The sequence below is a fragment of the Prinia subflava genome, chromosome Z (assembly GCF_021018805.1).
Source record: "Prinia subflava isolate CZ2003 ecotype Zambia chromosome Z, Cam_Psub_1.2, whole genome shotgun sequence".
In the NCBI taxonomy this organism is placed as follows: domain Eukaryota; kingdom Metazoa; phylum Chordata; class Aves; order Passeriformes; family Cisticolidae; genus Prinia; species Prinia subflava.
Window position 1 is genome coordinate 39,098,479 of NC_086283.1, and position 18,735 is coordinate 39,117,213.

Here is an 18,735-nt window from a genome sequence, read left to right on the forward strand (position 1 = left end):
ACACAGCTGCTGACCCAAGCCAGATGCCACTGCCCTTCCTGGTCCCCTGGGTCCAGGCTGGCTCATGTTCAGCCCTGCCAGCCAGAGTGCCCCGGTCCTTCTCGCCGGCAGCCTTCCAGCGCTGCAGGCATTGCTGTGACACAACGGCAGCACCCAGCGCCTGCCCTTGCTGAACCTTGACCAGTCGGCCCCAGCCAGCCTAGCCTTAGGAGTATGAAATATGTTTGCTAGAAAGGAGAAATAGTTTGGGGAAACAAACAGCCTGAAAGCAGTATTTTTACTTGCATCTGAGATGTGCTGTAAGTTCCTCCTGTTAGCTTCTTAATGACATATTCAAAGGCAAGTTTACCTTTGGATGCCCAAAAAATATCCTGACACGATGGAAATTATCTTCTTCTGCAGGTTCTTTTCCTACTCTCGCCCTGGTGAGGTCCCCTGCTCCATCCCGGTGTTTGTCACCGGTGCTCTGTCCCACCGATGTTCCCTGCCCTATTCCCGGCAGTGCACCATTTGCGCTATCCCGCCGTCTCTCCCGTCTGCTCCGGCGCTCTTCACCGTCCCATCCCTGGGTGTCCCTGCCCTGTCCTGGAGGTGCCTCCTTTCTTGTCCCAGCGGTGCTCCTGACCTATCCCGACGAGGCCTCCCTCCTCTCCTCCTCTCCCGACGGTCTTCCCCTCCCCAGCGGCCTTCCCCACCCTATCCCGGGGGTTTCCTTCGCTGTCCCGGCGCTGTTCCCCGCCCCGTGCCGGCGCCGCTCCCGCCTGAGGGCGCGGCTCGCGCTCTGGGCGCACTCCGCCCTGACTGACGCAGCGGCGGCGCCCGCCGCGGGCTGCTCGTTGCCGCCAGGGGGCGCCGGGGCCAGCCGTGACGGACAGCTCACGTAGCCAATAGGAGGCGGCGCCGCGGAGGGGCGGGGTGCTGCAGCGCGGGCGCAGCGGCCGCCGCCCCAGCGGGGGTCCGTCCTTTTGTGCGCGGCGCGTCACGTCCCGCTGCCGTGGCTGCGGCCGCGCCGCTGGAGCAGGAGGAGGCGCGGGAAGTGCCAAGAAGCAGGAGAAGGAGAAGGAGAAGGAAGTGGAGGGGGCAGTACCGTGGAGAACGTCGGCCGCCCACCCGCCCGCGCCTCCGCCGCCTCATGCCGCGGCGCCGTCCTGCCGCCGGCCCGGGGACCTGCATGGCCAGGCATGGGGAGCGCTGCGCCTGCCCGCGCCCCCAGGGCTGAGCCGCCGCCCGCCGCCCTCCGGCTGCTGCTCGCCGCCCTCCGGCTGCTGCTGCTGGGCGCAGGTACCGGGAGTGTGGGGCAGGGAGGGACGGGGGCGCAGCCGGGTGCCCGCAGAGGCGAGGAGCTGGCGGGTCCTTTTTACTTGGAGCCTTTCGTGGGGAAGGATTCGCGAGCTGGGCCTGCGTAGTCCAGAGGGGAGAAGGCTGAGAGGGGATCTCGTTAATGCGTATAAATACCTCCGTCCGAGAGGATGGTGCCAGACTCTTTCATTAGTGCCCAGTGACAGGAGGAGGAACAATAGCTATAAAGTGAAACACAAGAAGTTTCACCTCGACGTGAGGAATAACTTCTTTGTATTAAGGGTGGCAGAGTACCCTTAATACAAAGGCTGCCAGGGAGGTCATGGAGTTTCCCTCTCGAGACATTCAAACCCTACCTGGACACCTTCCTGTGTCAACTGCTTCAAGTGATCATGCTTTGGCAGGGGCATTGGGCTGGATGATCCCCATTCCAGTCCTAAAAATTCTGTGATTTTGTGACTTATTCGACTGTTTGATAACTCGACAGACCTGCTCAGCTAGCCTGATTTATTTGTGATTAAAATAATATTACGACTACAATTGAAGGGAGATAAAAGTTTTGATGCGTTGAAAGTCTGCCTCTAAACACAGACTTCCCTATGTCATTTTGCTTGACATGGGTCTCTTTTGTGTATCTGAAAACAGAAGTTGATTGTTGTTAGGCGTTTTTTTCTGTATTTTACATAGGTGTGTATGGCTTGCACAAAGAAATTTTCAGCTTACTTACACGAGTCATGGTCATGCTTAGCTGTAGTTGAAGAGAGTTCCTCATTCTACTTTGTGTTATCTTGGGATTTTGACTGGAGATTTATGTTAGCTACGCGTCACTGGCAAAACATACTGCCTTTATAAATTCATCGTTTGGATATTCAGAGTAAGTCACGTGAGTACTGACTCAGGAAGATCAGCTAAGGGACAGGCAAAGAGATTGCTGATATCCTCTCATCACTGGATGCATTGCAGAGAACAGTTATTTTAAAATGAAAAATGTTGTTGTTCAGCCTGTTTTCCGCTTCTGACAGCTCAGGAGTTTCTCGTAGATATATTATGTTTTCCCTTTTATTTTTTAATTCTTCTGTGTGTCTTTCTGGTATTTTTGTGGTGTTCTAAAACCCACTTTATGAGAGTGAGAAATTACAGATAAATGTTCCCATAGATCAATTTTAATAGAAGTTTTGCAGGCTTGGACAGCTGTTGCATGAAGTTGTGACATATTCTTTATGAAGGTCCATTTCCTGTTTGGATGGCAGGAAATACTATCTCTCCAAGATAGCGATCCTTCTAGTTTTAACCTGTGTGTGAAAAATGTGGCTCTGTTTCCCTTAGCGTGTCTTGTTCATTTAGTTTCTGCTCCTAGTAAGTTCTTCAGAAAGCCGTGAGAGTTAACTGCTGTGAGAGTCTGGAAGGATTTCAAGTAATACCTGTGTCAGCTATGGAGGAGACAACTGTAAAACTCCAGTTTGCTTGCAAGGATGTTAACTGTGCTTTTTAATGGAAATCAGGTCATCAGGTGAAGTCTGACTGGTTTGCTCATGTAAACTGAACTGTATAGCAGTTGTATACATCTGATAAGTACTTCAGGCTTTGCGGGGAGAGGGTTTGTCTCTCCCTGCTTGCTGAGTTATGCTCTGAGAGGTACAGCTACTGCCATGTACAGGTGGATTAGCTGGAAACTTCAGACAACTGGGGGGTTTTTGTGCATTAATTCCAAAAAACCGAGCAGTGAAGCTTTAGTTATGGCAGTGCCAGGGAAATAAAGCAAACTGCTTGTCTGCTTACCTACCATCCTCCCCCACCCTGGATTCTAGAAGAGAACTTGATTTTTGCTTTATTCAATCTAGTTTTTGTCTAAACATTTTCAGACATTTAAGCATGTCTAACATCTAAACAGTGCCTAAACGACATTACTTGGTTGCCTTTATCACATTCTTCTGAGGGGCAGAATTCTATATAAAAATTCAGTAACTTGTGTAAAACTCTAAAAGACTAAATGAAGACTTCCTTATTGACTAAGTGGTTCACAGAATTGCATCATCGCCTTGGTATCTAGAAAGAAATGTTTGGCTTATACTTGACAGGACTTAGCGCTCTTAATTTTCATCTAGATAATATGAGGTAAGGTATTAAGAAGACATCATGAGTCCTGTCAGCCTCTAAGATATTCTCCATTGCTATCTTTCTATCTTTCTTTGAACCTCGTTTTTTATTTTTAATGCAATGTTTCCCTAACAGGTGAGCACTTCAAGTTTCTTTCAAGTTATTTTCTACGGTGCTTGGGGGAGTGGAGAGGAGTTGCCACCTAAGAGGTTTGCTTTATGTCTTTCTGCTGTCTATTTCGTGCTTAGGTGACTGTCAGCTGCACACATCTTGCGGAATCCAGAAGTGCACCACTGATTTTGTATCCCTCACTTCACATCTAAACACGGCTCTTGAGGACTTTGATTTGGAGTTTTGCAAGGCCCTGCGGGCATACTCTGTGTGTACCTATCGCAATTCCAAAGTGTGCCGTGGAAACCTAGTCTACCATTCTGCAGTGCTTGGGATCAGTGATCTCATGACCCAGAGAAACTGTACCAAAGATGGACCCACGTCCTCCACCAACCCTGAAGTGACCCATGATCCTTGCAATTACAGTGGCCACACAGAAGCAAGAGAACATCCGGGGGGAGAGAAGACTCCTCCTCCTACTTACCTGTTCTGTGGTTTGTTTGGGGATCCTCATCTGAGGACTTTTAAGGATCACTTCCAGACATGCAAAGTGGAAGGCGCTTGGCCCCTCATAGACAATAACTACTTATCAGTGCAAGTGACCAATGTGCCTGTGGTCCCAGGATCCAGCGCTACTGCCACCAAAAAGGTACACGTGTTTCTTTGTGCACTGTGCATGCGTGGAGCAGTAAAAGACCAAGACAGTTAAGTAAGTCATTTGGCCCTTAACAGTGAAGAAGTGTAGCAGGTTGAGAATTTTCTATACAGTAGTATAAAAAAGCAGAACTTAGCATCTTCTTTAATGAGTATCAAACAAAACAGGTTCTCTTCTTCCCTCTGCTCCTGCTCATGACAAGAAAACCTGTGCTTATCACCACACAAGCCTGTAAGGATACTGATGTAACCCTTTAAAACAGTTATTGATTATTGTATGTCTGTGACTGCCTCTGCACTAATTAAAAAAATCATATGCTTTGGGTTGGAAGGAAACTTCAGGATGGTGGGAATGTATGTGCCTACTTTTTTATTAATTTTCTAAACTTCACAGCTACAAGAGTAGAGAACAAATAATACTGAGAGTGGCACAAAAAACTAGTTACCAAAACACTGATGGTTCAGAGCAGAAGCAAGAGCTGAGAGAAAGTAGCAAGCTAAATGCTTGAGGCAAGGACTTAGTACCTTGGCTTTACTAAACAAGCAGTGGCATTAAAGTTATAGCAAGAATATTAAACCCTTGTTGAGACAGGCAAGACTTAAGATTGCACTCTTGTCAGATACTTGAGGAGCTAGAGTAGGAACACCTCCACTAGTATTTGGTAACTGATGCCATTTCTTCAACTGTAGAAAAGTCGTTGTCTCTTCCTGCTGAATGTGGGGAGTGACGTGTCCATCAATTAGTTAAGCATGCATTTAAAGCTGATATTGTCACATACCTCTTTTGAAGTGAAAGGGCTTTTTTAAAAAACGTGGTAGTGTAGCTCTTGTATTATCAATCTACATCAGGCTGTATGTACACAGATTCAAGACATTTACCAAAGAATTTTCTCTGTGTTACCAAGCCTGGAAGTAGTTTCTTTAATTACTAGAGTCAGAAGCTCTGTCACAATAGGGTGGAGCCTACACATCTTCTGTGGAGTTGGCTGAGCAGTAGTATCAATAAAGGAAAGTCAATTTTACTATTAAATTTGTGCTGGATTCTGAAGTATTGACCAATGGCAATGCTTGTGTAAGTGAACAAAGATTGGACTGGAGCTCCGAATTACATTTTCTTAACTTGTGCCAGTTTCAAAAGCAGTCTTCATTGTGAATGAGCTCTGAAGGTGTATAAAATAAGGGAGTGAGGCTAACATGAGTAAGCTTTGCAAAAGAGACTCACGTCCCCTTCAATCTCCTCCAGTGGCTTTTTCTAAAGACTCTTAAATAAGTGGAAGAAAAAACTACATTTCGTAATCTGCAGTAAGCTTTTATCCTCAGTTTTGCTAAACTTTTGCAGAATTTTCTTTGTTCCTGATAGTAATAGAGGAAAAAGGTTGAGACTCCTATGTACAAATTGTGTGGATGGCTAGGGTGTGGTTGTAGTAGACAGGTAATCTTAGGTTTAGCCACATTCTGAAAATGATGGACTGTGGTAACACATTATGCTGGTATATGTCTTTTCAAAGAAATAAAGAGGAGTACACCAATAGTAAATGTATGTACATACTGAGGGAAAGTATGGTTTTAAAAGGTGTCTCTTCTGTCTTTATTCTCAAGAGTGGGGTTTTTTGTTGTTTTCTTTGACATGGGTAAAATGGTTTTTTCTTTTCTTCTAGTAGTCTCTGTCATTGCCCAAGTACAGCTAAGTGTGCAGAAGCAATTAAAACAAAATCTATGGTTTACAATACTAGAAGTATTTCTAATGCTGATATATCTTACATGTTGCACAGTCTTTGAAATATTTTTTGGCTGATAACAGAATTTAGCACACCTATTGTAATAAAGGAAGGTTGTTTGAATGTACAAGTGATCTTCTTATTAGAAGATAAGTTTTAATATCTCTAATGCATGCCCTTGACTCCGTTATTTCTGGTAGGAGCAGGCTACTATGAATGAGAAAGAGAAACTACACTACCGCTGCTGATTTCGTTCCTGTAACATTTTCCTCTGCAAGTATTCCATTTTGACTATGGTTGACTGTCTGCTGCTGGATGTACTTAACTGATTTTTGGTCACAGGGTAGCTTAAATGACTTTTGAAGAGCTATACTTCAGTGACATTTATCTGTAATCCCTAGCTGAGAGCATGCCAACAGGTCTTCTACCTTCATTGTAAGAAAAGTTTTCAAACTGTTCCTTTTTTGTTAGCTGGCTGTTTTTTCATTGCGTGTGTTTGAAATAGATGTTTAATGGAAAATAAAAACAAAGGTATATGCTGAACTTAAATTGTACAGGAACCAAAGCAAATACTAACCTCTCTAAAGCAGGCCTGATGAAAGGAAGGACAATAAGCGTAGAAGATTTGGTTTCTCCTGAGTGCATTTTTAGGGGAAGTGGTTCAAGAAGCCATAGAAGCAGAGTGGTTAATCTGTTAATTGTCCTTTTGAAAGGTGCAAACCCTCACTTGCCCTTGTGGGACGTTAGTACTTTTCACTTTTATCCTAGCTTTCTGCTGTACCAGTCTTGGGCAGAGTTGGTAATGAAGCCAACCTTACATGTGAAGTTTTCTTCTCTCTCCAAAACCTAAGAGACCGTGGGAACCCCAGCAGTCTGAGGAATATCCCGTAAGTTCTAAAAGACAAGAGACTGCCAGGAGGACACTTTGAGTACGAATGGGAGGAATAAATGCATGTTGTTTCTCCCCTACCCCTCACTGCATATCTAGTATAAAAGTATGAAAAGCAGGAAAAAATTCCCTTGAATTCTTTAATTGGAAGAGCACATCGTGAGAGTTGTGTACTTAGTCACAAAAATGCTCTTGAATTTCTTTGTAGGTGTTTTGCACATTTGTGTTCCTCATAGTAACATCTGTTTTTCACTGTGAACAAAGCTATTTTATGCTCTGTGGTCCACAAGAAACTTTGAAATTCCAGTTTTTTGAGCTTGCCTGATGTGCTTGTGCCTCTTGGCATAGGATCCTAGGGCCTTTCAGATGGAAAAGGAAGATTATCAGCAAGTAACTTGGAAATAGAGTTTAAGATCTTTCTTTTTCTTTCTGACAGACTTTCTTTGTGTGTGTGTGAGTTTTGAGTAGGTCACTGGCATTATTTATGTTTGATTTCTGCAAGCTCTAGATAAACTTAAGGAGCTTCCCTGTCTTGGAAGTGGTTTTACAATTCCTTGAGAATAAATGTCTGTTACAAGGAGCAGGTAGGAAGGGTATTGTATAGTGCATTAAATAGAGCTTTGGGGTTTTAAAAATTTTATTTGTTGTGTACTTTATCTGGAGGGGTACAAAGTCTTTATAGCCTTTTCTTCCTGTGACAGGTGTTCTGGATATCACCAGGGTAATTGTCCCTGAGTAGCAAATAAGGCAGAGATGCTTGGGCTAGCCAATGTAAAGCTCTTCTTTGGAGATCTCTTCTTGTTTGCATTAGTTGGAAATGCAGGTTTTCCTGTCCAGGTGTTTTATAGTACCTTCAGGGTGAGAGAGTGAATTTAAGGACACAGAGAAGGAAAAAAAATACAAAGCATTTTACTGTAGTGATTTATTTGGTATAAACCTTGCAACCTCAGAATTGGTACTGTCAGCAGGGTAAAGAAATTTGGGAGATAAATATTCTTTTACCCAGAGCCAAAACACTTTACATGTCTCTTTTGTAGCATGGTTTCAATTTTTACAGGAATTCATTGCAGAGTGAGCACAGCGTAATAGAAAAGTAACTAAAAGGTAATTGGAAGATAAATGTTCTAAATGTTTTAAGAAGTAGAAGAATCAGGTAACTTGTCACATGTCATTATTCTTTTCATCTTTATGGACATTTTGCTTAAGATAGAGATAATGTTGTTTTATTACGCAGAAGTAGCAGTTTTGTTGGACGTTGCAATGGAATATTTTAGGTTGGAAAAGACCTTTAAGATCATTGAGTTCAGTCGCAAACTGAATGTGAACATGAATGTGATCTCTGAATGTGACCCATAAGTGCCATGTCTAGGTGCCTTTAAAACATTTTTGGGAATGAGGCCGGGAAGCCTGCTCCAGTGCTTGACAACTCTTTCAGTGAAGAAATTTTCTCTTGATACTCAATCTAAATCTTCACAGTGTAGCTTAAGGCCATTTCTTCTCATCCTATCACTTGCTATTTGAGAGGAGAGACTGACTCCCACCTGGTTAGAACTTCCTTTCAGAGGGTGGTGAGGTTTCCCGTGAACTTCCTTTTCTCCACACTGGGCACCCACAGCTCCTGCAGCCTCTCTTCATCTGGCTTGTGCTTCAGACTTCTCCCAGCTCTATTTGCCTCCTCTGGACTCACTCCAGCACCTCAGTGTCCTTCTGGTTGTGAGAGGCCCAAAACTGAACACAGGATTTGAGGTGTCACCTCAGCAGTGTGACACCTGGCTGCACTTTGTCTGGCCCAAGCTAGGATGTCCTTGGTCTTCTTGGCGCCCTAGGCCCACTTTGGCTCATGTTTAGCATCCCTGAGTCCTTTTCCACTGGGCACTGTTTCGCTCACTCCTCCCCAAGCTTGGCAGTGTTACAATAATGGTTGAAGTTAATGGTGTTAGAGGTCTTTTTCTACCCAAACAATTCCAGAATTCTGTGAAATGCATAGTGAAATAACAACATGTTATGATGAAGGTATGAATGATACCTTCATCATTCTAATTGCATTGTGGCACTAGGGAAGACAAGTACAAGAACTGAATAGTTGAAAGTGTTGTTTTTGTTTAAGGCACACAAGCCAGGCATCTTCTACAAATACATTCGTGTCTTCCCTAGAAACAGTAGTTTTACAGCTCAGTAACACCATCTTTGGAAGGTTTTGCATGCACAGTGGAATTTGAGAAAGTTTTGTGATCAGTGTACTCATCAGTACTGGCTTCAGTAGGAGTGGGAGGATTAAGTCCCAAGTGAAATGTGCAAATTGTATGTGTGGGGTTTGTTTTGGTTTAGATATCTTACTATAGCCGCTACTAGTTTTTTGTATCCTCAGATAAGCCTCTGGAAACTTTTATTTTCATCTTTCAGGGTGCCTCATTTCAGAAGAGCTCTGTATATGCCCCAAGAACAAGGCTGATAAACTGATAGTTGTAAAAATCTTTCTTTATGTGAAGATTTTGGCATTTGGATTTTTCTGTCCTATGTTTAGAAAGGGCAGCCAATCTCTAGTCTGTAAACAATACTGCATAAGCAGCTTTGTGAAGGTGTTCTTGGGACCCAGACAGAGTATGGGAAGTGCTGTAGGTACTTTAGCATATATAACATGTGTTGAGTTTGTTAGAAATAACAAACTCATTTTCACTTTTTAATGCTTTTTGTTACCTTGAGAATTTAAAGAGAGAAAGCTCTGCAATGAAATTTTGCTTCATCTCCCTTTGCAATAGGTTCTGGAGTACCTGCCAGTATCAGGGCATGGTATTGAGACAGGAGTGTGTGATAAGGCAAAACCCAAGCATTCTGGTTTTACTCATCTGGCCTATGGATTAGATAGATGTCACACGACAGATAACAGAGTATTCAAAATCAGTGTCTTGAGCTGCAATGTTCAAATACAATTATGTCCTTGGAAAATCTTAATGGTCTCTGTTGGTTCTCTGTTTGGAATGTTCTTGCAGCACACAGGGAGGCCTTTATCCATCTAGCAGTCTTTCAGCTCTCATTCAGCATCCAGTGTTACTGCTAGTCTTAAATTAGAGTGAAAGCTTTTGTTCTTTCTCTGTGTTCTGAAACTGTGTGCATTTCATTCTTGTAAATGAGGGAGGTCTGGAGAGAGCAATTCAGTAGCTGCGTCCTGATAAATTTTGCCAGATGCCTTGCTTAAATGTTTTATCAAGCATCCAATTCAGTGTCTCATTAAAACAATGAGACTTCTTTTTGGCTCCAGGCCTGTTCAAGTGCTAAGGAGTCTTAGAACTTTACTTCTGTAGGTGTTGATGCCTTGGGAAGGCTGACCTGGAACAGAGACAGGACAGAGCTAAGAGAATAAAGTTGGTGTTTATTAAAAGCCGTAGAGGAAACACCTTGGGCAGTACCAGAGCCCAGCCAGGGCTGCACCCAAGATGGACCCAAAATGGTCACAAAATGGATGACTGGTCACAAGGTTTCACACTTCTATAAGTTTTGGTCCATTTGCATATTTGGGTTAATTGTCCAATTACAGCTTCAGGTTGTGAAGTTCCATGCTCTTGTTCCATCCTCAACCCTCTGTTGTTTATGCTTTTTTGGGCCTGAAACTTGTAATGGTTGTCCTTGGTCTCAGGCTGGAAAAGAATTGTTTTGTTTACCTACCCTGTGAAGAGAGCTGACCAACACTTGATACAAGGCTCAGAGCTACACACCTAGGCAGCACAGAATCTGAAAAATATGTAAGCTAAAACTTAAGGCATCAGTGTTTAAATCATTCTTTCCTCACAGAACACAATTGTGCTCAAGGAAGTAGCAATGCTTCTTTGTCTGAGCACGCTGAGATAGAAGTCTGTTTCAGCCAAACTGTGTTACACAAAATAAAAGGCCTTTTACTGCATTATGGCCTGGATTGTATGCAGAAATACTAACCACTGGAGAGACCCCAAGTTTCTCTTCTGTACGTTGCTGAGCTTACTTTAGTAAGCACAAAGCTTAGGTGCATTTTTTAGGTGAGGTGATCTTTAAAGCAACAAGACATTTTTACATTTTCTGGATTTTGGGCATAAGCATTCCAGCTCAGCTGTGGTTCACAGACATCACTTTACCAAATTACTTGGCTACAGATGGTCTCAAGCTATACAGCTGATACATCTCATGCTGTATAACTGATTAATGCAAGGAAAAAGCATTGGAAAAATCCAATCAGCACTAGTGAGAACATATGAAGTCAAAATTGTATTTTCTGTGTTGTGAGACAAGCACTGACAAAGCATCGACCACCTGAGATGAACCAAATATAGAAAATAAATGTAATATTGTTTAGGGTATGTCTGCATATTCCAAAGAAGAAATTGTTGCAGTGGGAGGAGAGAGGTGGGAAGACTTGTGTCTTACAGAGGTGGTACGGACAGGTGAGGCTAATGAGGGCAGAGGTTTTATTCAAATTGTTTATAATTGGCTCTTGATTTAACCTCTTGGTCTTACTTTAAAACAGAGAGGCAGAAATAAAAGTTGTTGTGCCGAAGTGTGTTGGTTAACTGAAACTAAAATCTGAGGTTGCTGTGGAACAGATTTTAAATTTAACCTTAGTTTACAAAATCCCTTCTGTTACATTTTGAACTAATCTGAGTCTCTTAGCGGACTACTTAAATGGTAGTCTGTAACTAATTTGGTATAATCAATCAATGATGAAAATAATTATTGAAACATCTATTCTTGGTGAAAAATGTATTTTAAACTTTTCAAGAAGTCATTTCCCTCTAGTCATTCTTCCTCTTAACGGAAGTAGAATATCTGTTTGTAGTATTTATATGTGAATTCTCATTCTAATTTTTGTTTTTGGAAAAGCCACTAGACATTCCAAAATTGGTCTGCCAAATAGCCTGGTTATTCCCTTCAAGTAAGACTGGAGGACCTGCTTTTTCTTTTGTTGTTACTTACTCAAATAAGTAGAAAGTTTTAAAAGGCTAGTTCTAATATTAAAAAAAATTACTGCTTTATGGTAGTGAATTTGATGTTGAAAGTCACTCATTCTTCGAAGGCACATCTTTGGGTATCTTTCAGTCTTGCCTTGTTTCTCTGTGGGCCCATTTTCTAGCACAGTGGACTCGAAGTGTCACATCTCCCAGCTCCTTGGACTAATGTCTCCAGGATCCCAAAGCTGTTATATGACTACTTGTTCTTCTCAGTCCTGATGATCCCTTTCCCTGATTTTGCATGATCTCAATCTGGTTTTGCCATAGTTGCCAGCATTGTGGGAATTACTTAGGACTTAAATTCTGTGTCATTGCAGAATGCATTCCAAAGTGTTAAGAAACGGTGAGGCAGGAGGTAGTTGTGATGCTAATAAAATAAAAAGCGTTTTCCTTTCTGACTTCCAGGCTAGTAGTCTTGCTTCCAGACCAACACAAGAACAAATTTAACGTTTGCTCTCTGGTAAAATACTGCTTTAAGCATGTTTACAGACTGTTTTCCTTCCTTAGGTATGAGTTGTGAACAACTTTGAGGTTTTAAGGTAGTGGGCAGTAGTTCCAGATATATTCAGTTAAAAAGTGGATAAGGGATTGTGATTATTTCTTTCCACTAACTTTGCTTTTTTTTTCCCCCCTCCCCCACAGATAACTATTATTTTCAAATCATATCAAGACTGTACAGATCAGAAAGTATATCAAGCAATGACTGATGACTTGCCTGCAGCTTTTGTTGACGGTACAACAAGTGGAGGAGATGGGAACACCAGGAGCTTGCACATTGTGGAGAAAGTCAGTGGCAAATACGTTGAGATGCATGCTAGGCACATCGGGACCACGGTGTACATCCGCCAGCTGGGGCACTACCTGACCCTGGCCATCCGCATGCCCCAGGAGTTGGTCATGGCCTACGAGGAGAGCCAGGATCTGCAGCTGTGCGTGAACGGCTGCCCTGCCAGTGAACGTATTGATCAGAGCGGCCACTTGCCATTGCCTGTGATGGGAAAGCTGCTCCCTTGGGATGCTCCAGCTCATCCCCTGTCAGGGTACACACTGGAAACCGCCAGCACCAAATGCCATGAGAAGATGCTTGTGAAGGACATCTATTTTTACTCATGTGTGTTTGATCTCCTCACCACTGGGGATGCCAATTTCACAGCTGCTGCTCACAGTGCCTTGCAGGATGTGGAGGCACTGCACCCCAGCAAAGAGCACTGGCATATCTTTCCCAGGAGTGGAGGTGCTAGTGTGGGCAGGGATAGCAAATTCTTTGTCAGTCTTGGATTTCTGTGCTTGATCTTTGTTGCATATTTGTAGGATATTTTTTTTTAGACTGTAACAAAATTTTGAAATATATATTGTCATAATATATTGAGTAAAGATGAATATATATGTATATACCATGTATATGAAGGAATGTTTTGTCTTGGGGCGTCCACCAGATTGGATGTTAACTGCTTCCATGTATGTTTGATTCAGTATTCTATGTATCTATTTGTTTTACAGTTGTTGAAAAGTTTTATAATGTCCCTGCATTGGGGCCTGATAAAAAGCACTTTATTTTTTACATATTAAATATACAGGTGTGTATCTGAGTAACTGTGTATTACACATGAAACACTCAGTGCTCTCTCTTCTCTAAGTACTACTTGGTTTAACACATTTTTTTAAACTGAATTAATTTTGGGTTTTCCCAAGAGACCTTTAGTTAATGTCAAATGTGTATTTTGAAGCTAGTGAATGGTCTCTGGAGAGGGCTTAAACTTAGAGGAACTTTTTTTTTTTTTTTGTCAACAGGCCCTTCCGTTGTCTGTATTATAGAAGGCTACAGATTTATTTTTTTTTATGCTTGGAAACCCCACAGAGTATCAGGCTTTGGAAATGTTTTTTAGATGTGGTTCATCAGTATACCAGTAAGTATTTGTATGTGTGTAAAAGACTGGATGTGCAGTGTGTAAATATTTTAAGTTATTATAATAGAATAGTTGCTGCCCCCCTTGCTGCGGAATGTCAGGAAGGTGGTATAAGTGACCCCTGGTGGGGTGCACAGAAATTGGGGATGTAGACCACACACCGTGCAGGTAATCTATCAATAAATTCTCAGTTTGTTTCCTAGCCAAATAGGATGGATAGGATATTGGATAGGAATGTGCTGAATGTAGTTGTACTTCTTGCAGATGTTAATTTCCCTTTGCTAAACAAGATGTGTAAATTTACGACCAGCAGTTTCAAACCAGGCCAGTTTATTGAAAAGACAGTGTGTTGGAAACTAATACGAGGAACCATTCCCTCAGGATCCCAGTTGTACACTTTCTTTGTAGTGTTTGCAGAGATACTTACCAGAACTTTAACACAGGGATCTGTGTTACTGCTGCATCCCTCCTGAGAGGTGTTATAAAAATCCTCTTTTCAAGTTACTGGAAAACTCTCAGACCAGAAGAATCCTGGAACAGAAAATTATTTTCTGTAAAACTAAAGAAGCGGTGCTGAAATTTGAATAAATGATACAGAAGAGTCCACAAGATTACAGAACTTGGGGTACAAGATGATCTGCTAAGTATATATTGAGTATTTCAGCTGCACGGCTAATCACACAGTGTGAAGGTAAATTGAAAGTGCCAAAACTTAAAAGAAGTTATGTCAGATACATATGAAGAAATACAGACCTAATAAACATAATCACAACTTCGAATGTTGCTTCACTAAGCTTGTATTACTGCTAGGAGTTGAGGTGTGTGAGAAATAATCTTATCTGGAAGATGTATCAATGAAAGGAGTTGTGGAAATTGCTGTAGAAGCAAACGGAGCTATAAATATGTAAATGTTGGCTGTACACAGAAGGCAGCTGTTGTACCTGTGGGCCCTTACTCCCAGGTGTCAGTCGAACACCACAAGCTCTGCAGAAGGCTGTGTAATGTGATCATCCGTATTTTAATGCAGCAGCCAGTCAGCCACTACTGATACTATCCTTTTACTGGCCTTTGTCTTAAGCTACCCTTGGATATTAGTGGCTTACTCAAAAGGGTTTATAAGTATCTTCTAGAGCACTCCTAATGTATGCTAACAGAGCTTGCAACAACAGATGATGATAGATCTCTGTAGTTGTAGAGTCTGACAACTTCCTTAGTGACCATGTTGCAGGACTGGCCAAGACTGTATGCCTAGTCCTTTATTTTGTATGCAGAGAAGGCTCCTAAACAAGGATATTATAAAAAGAAATAGTAGGCTCATTTGCCTGTCAAATCAAAAAATCCATTTTTCTTCCTGGAAAACCTATCTGGAAGAAAAATCTGTGTAGAGCATCTGTTAAGTGGTTCACAACCAGAGAGTACAACCTTTTGTTCTTAAGGTCAAGTTACAGACCTTCAGTATTGCATTTCTTTTCAGACTGCTGCTGTACTGCCAGAAACTAGATCAGTAATTATTTACATTTTCCTGCTTTAGGATTATGATTACCATGCATTTGTTTTACAAGTTTTGAGGCTGTGCAAGTGTCTGTTTATTTATGTACACTCCAAAGTGAAACAAGCAATTCTGCAAGTTTTGTACTGCCTAATGAGAGTTTCATTAGTGGACATGTTTTGAAAAAAGCCTCATGGCTTTCTTCTCAGAAGAGAAGAGACATACAGCACAGTATAAAATCTTGCATTCGTTTTTTTTGTGTAAGTACAGCTATGGTCTTCTACACTGAAATTTTCATGCTTTGGTTATTTATTGCCTGTCTGTGTATTGACTGATATAAATTCTTTTCTGTCTTTGCCCGTTCCAGCTGTTGAAGACTGTTACTATACAATGCCCAAACAGGACTTAATAACGATTCATTTTTTTTAGCAGATATTTTGTATTTTTTACAAGATAAGCTTTCTCTGTATTGTGCTGTTGCTTGTCTTCAATTGTATTCAAAACTAACAGGGATTGTGGGGATCAGTGTTGTCCATTAGATTTTATAGTTCTCATTATAAACCTTGTTATTGAGAGCAACATAGCCACAGTCTAGAACAAGTATACTGGTAAATTTGTGATGCTGATGTGAAACAATTACATCTGATCTGATTCAGAATTCTTTATGTTTGTAACTAAACTTTGTTGAAATTAAAAGCTGCTATTAGTAAATTAACTGTGAACAGTAAGATTGATTACAGTCTCTGTGCAGGGATATATTCAGAATTCATTAACTAGATATAAAAGAGTATGTCATATGGAATGTGTCAATAAATTATTTGTAGGAATTATTTTACACAAGTTTTAAAGCTTAATTTCCACTTCTGTGTACACTGTAACAATAGAAGAATACTCCTTTATATACACAAAATATATACGTCATTGATCTAGCATGTGCTGAGGGCTAGATGTACGAAAGTTTTGTATGTCTAGTTTGTGTGTGAAGTATCTAGATCCGAAACTGAGACACATAGTAAAGCCTTCTCAGCTTGAATCCAGATGTTTCTGTAGGATCTCTAATTCTTTTTTGAGTCCAGTAAGCCCTCTTAAATAATCTGCATTTCACTGTTGAGCAGAGAAAAATGAAAGCAGTCTTGAGGGTTGTACCTGCACCCCAGCCAAAGTTATGTATTGGTCATCTGCCTGGTTTACTTGCAGGAACTTTGGGGAAGGTACTTGCTCACTCATGTTTGGCAGGTGATGGTGGAGTTATTTAGAGCATTTTGCTGGAGTTTGGAAGAGGCAGGTTGAAATTCCTCTTCTGCCTTAATCTTTCACATCTTGTGAGGGTAACAGCTGGGAGCCATTATCGAGTAAACACCATTTTGTGATGTTACAGGGGGATAGCTTTAGCCAGACTCAGGTCCAGAGGTCTTAGGTGCCTCAAAAGAGCCTGGAGGCATACTTCAACGCCTGAGAGGTGTTTCACCTAAATTCAGCAAACTAAACCTGTAAGCTGCCCCTGTAGTTGTTGAAGTGAGTGGCAACATTTTGGATTGGATTGAATTATCTTCTGGAAATGCCTATTGCTGTTGCCATGGAGAGGAGGAAACAGCTATTTTAAGTAGCTGAAGTCAGGTGAAACTAGTCCAGCCCTGATGGGTACATTTTAAAGTCCAGCCTAGGTTCATACCCAGGGTCAACATATGTTCGCTAGAGACAAGCCACCTGATCCAGCACTTCCTGCGCAGCTCCCGTATCTTCCAGTCCTGGCTGATGGAGACACCTTGGCCTGAGAGAGTCTCACACCAGACCTAGGTCTTGGCAGGAGTCTGAAACCTTCAACGTCTGATTCTCTTGAAAGTAGAACTGAAGAAGGCAACAAGGCCACCCCATCCTTGCTGTACTGGCCCCTTCTCCCAAAGCACTCTGTGTGGGTCAGGTGAAGGGCAGAAAAGAGATCCTGAAGTCAGAGGGTAAAGAGGAGAGAGATCGAGTAAGGTCTTAGTGCTTAGTGCTTCCAATCTTAATTTTGGTCTTTAAATGCCCGACTGTTTACATTTTCCAGTGAATGATGTAACAAGTGTGCAGAGGAACAGGGGCTGCATTTTCTGATTTAGAGTATTTTATCTTTTAGGCTCCTCTTGGATGTGTGTCCTTGCTGCCATTACCATACAAGTGTTTTACAGAAAGCAGAACAGTTTCAACAGCTGAGGTTGGCAAAACCCTTACATACCTGCAGGCATATTATTAATGTATTTGACTAGAAAGTAAGAGACGGGTGGTTGTTTGAATCCCCACTCCAAACTGTGAAGGAGATGTGTAAACTAAGGTTTCTTGCCTACTTAGGTGACTACAATAGTTTTCCTGTGGGCTTACCATTTTTATCTGGCAGTGATAAAAGAGCAAGTTGCTGCCCTTTCTCAGGAAAAATGCTGTCCTTGGAAGTGTTGAGACTTGCCTTCAAAGAGTGTATTGGAACTGAAACCGCTCCCACTTTCTACAGGTGGGGTATGTCGAGGAATAACTTTCTGTAACACTGTCTGGCTGTAGAGACATCTCAGTGGTGGCAAACCCCTGTGGGCTGGTCAAGTTTAAAAGTCACGTATATCACCATGTGTGATGCCCTCTCTAGTCTCTTCTCATCTTCGTAGTGCCAGCCAGAGGTTTGGCATGACTTGCCTTCATCTAGTTCTTGCTCCTTCAGGCGCTGCCAGTCATCGCTTCCTAGCTTGCTTAAAACACCATGAACTAATTCTCTGTAAAAGGTAAGTTGATAGTCGGCCATGGGAGAGAATTGTTACCAGAACAGGCTTTTGGGGGAAAAAAAATTATAATGCTTTAGTAATTATAAATCCCATAAAAAGATGCTAATCATGAAGTTGTGCCTTGCGCAGTACTGTTTGGGATTCTTTGGAATGCTACCATTTCAGAATGATTTTTTTTAATGTGCATGTAAAAAAGTCAAAGTCTCGCCTTCTTGCAAATGAGATGAAATTTATGATTAAGAGATCAATAAATAGCCCCATTGGGAAAGCACATATATCCCTCTAGAATAAGAATAGTAGGTAAAAAATCATGTCAGGTGTGCATGTGTCTATGGCAATTACAGTCTTCTGCCCTTTCTCAGTAACTAGTCAAGGCTTCTTGGCCAAAAATTATGAAATCCTGCAGAGATTACCCTCTGTGTTTGAGTCCTTGAGAGCTTTCCACAAGCTGATCTGCCTGTTGACAGAAGGTGCTAAGAGTTTCTTTCTTTTCTCTCAGCAGACCATCAGCTAACTCTTTTAAGACAACGGATTACTTGTTGACTTTTTCTGGATGCACTGTTTTATACTGTTTTACTCTGATCATAAAATCTGACAATCCTGATGTTGCTGTTTCATGGGCAGAAATAGAAGACCCTTAAAAGCGGAAACACTTTCTACTTCAGGGTTTAGACTCAGATAAAAATCCGAATTTCACAATTATTAAAGCCAAATAGAGCTCTTTTCAAAAATGTGTTAGGATGTTGCTCCTACATTGCTGAGTGCAGAGTGTGTAGGGAAATCTCTAGTTCTGCACATTTGAGAGGATTTTGCTCTGAGTTCTTTCTACACTAGTTGAACAGAGCAAA

At 41.8% G+C, this 18,735-nt stretch overlaps 1 protein-coding gene across 1 annotated transcript; it reads left to right on the forward strand.

The window, feature by feature from the left end:
- Positions 1 to 919: 919 nt before the first annotated feature.
- On the forward strand, positions 920 to 16,070 carry RGMB (repulsive guidance molecule BMP co-receptor b). Its single transcript, XM_063423126.1, has 3 exons — positions 920 to 1,281; positions 3,645 to 4,156; positions 12,387 to 16,070. The coding sequence occupies exons 1-3, from the start codon at positions 1,182 to 1,184 to the stop codon at positions 13,053 to 13,055; spliced, it is 1,281 nt and encodes a 426-aa protein (XP_063279196.1). The 5' UTR covers positions 920 to 1,181; the 3' UTR covers positions 13,056 to 16,070.
- Positions 16,071 to 18,735: the final 2,665 nt, after the last annotated feature.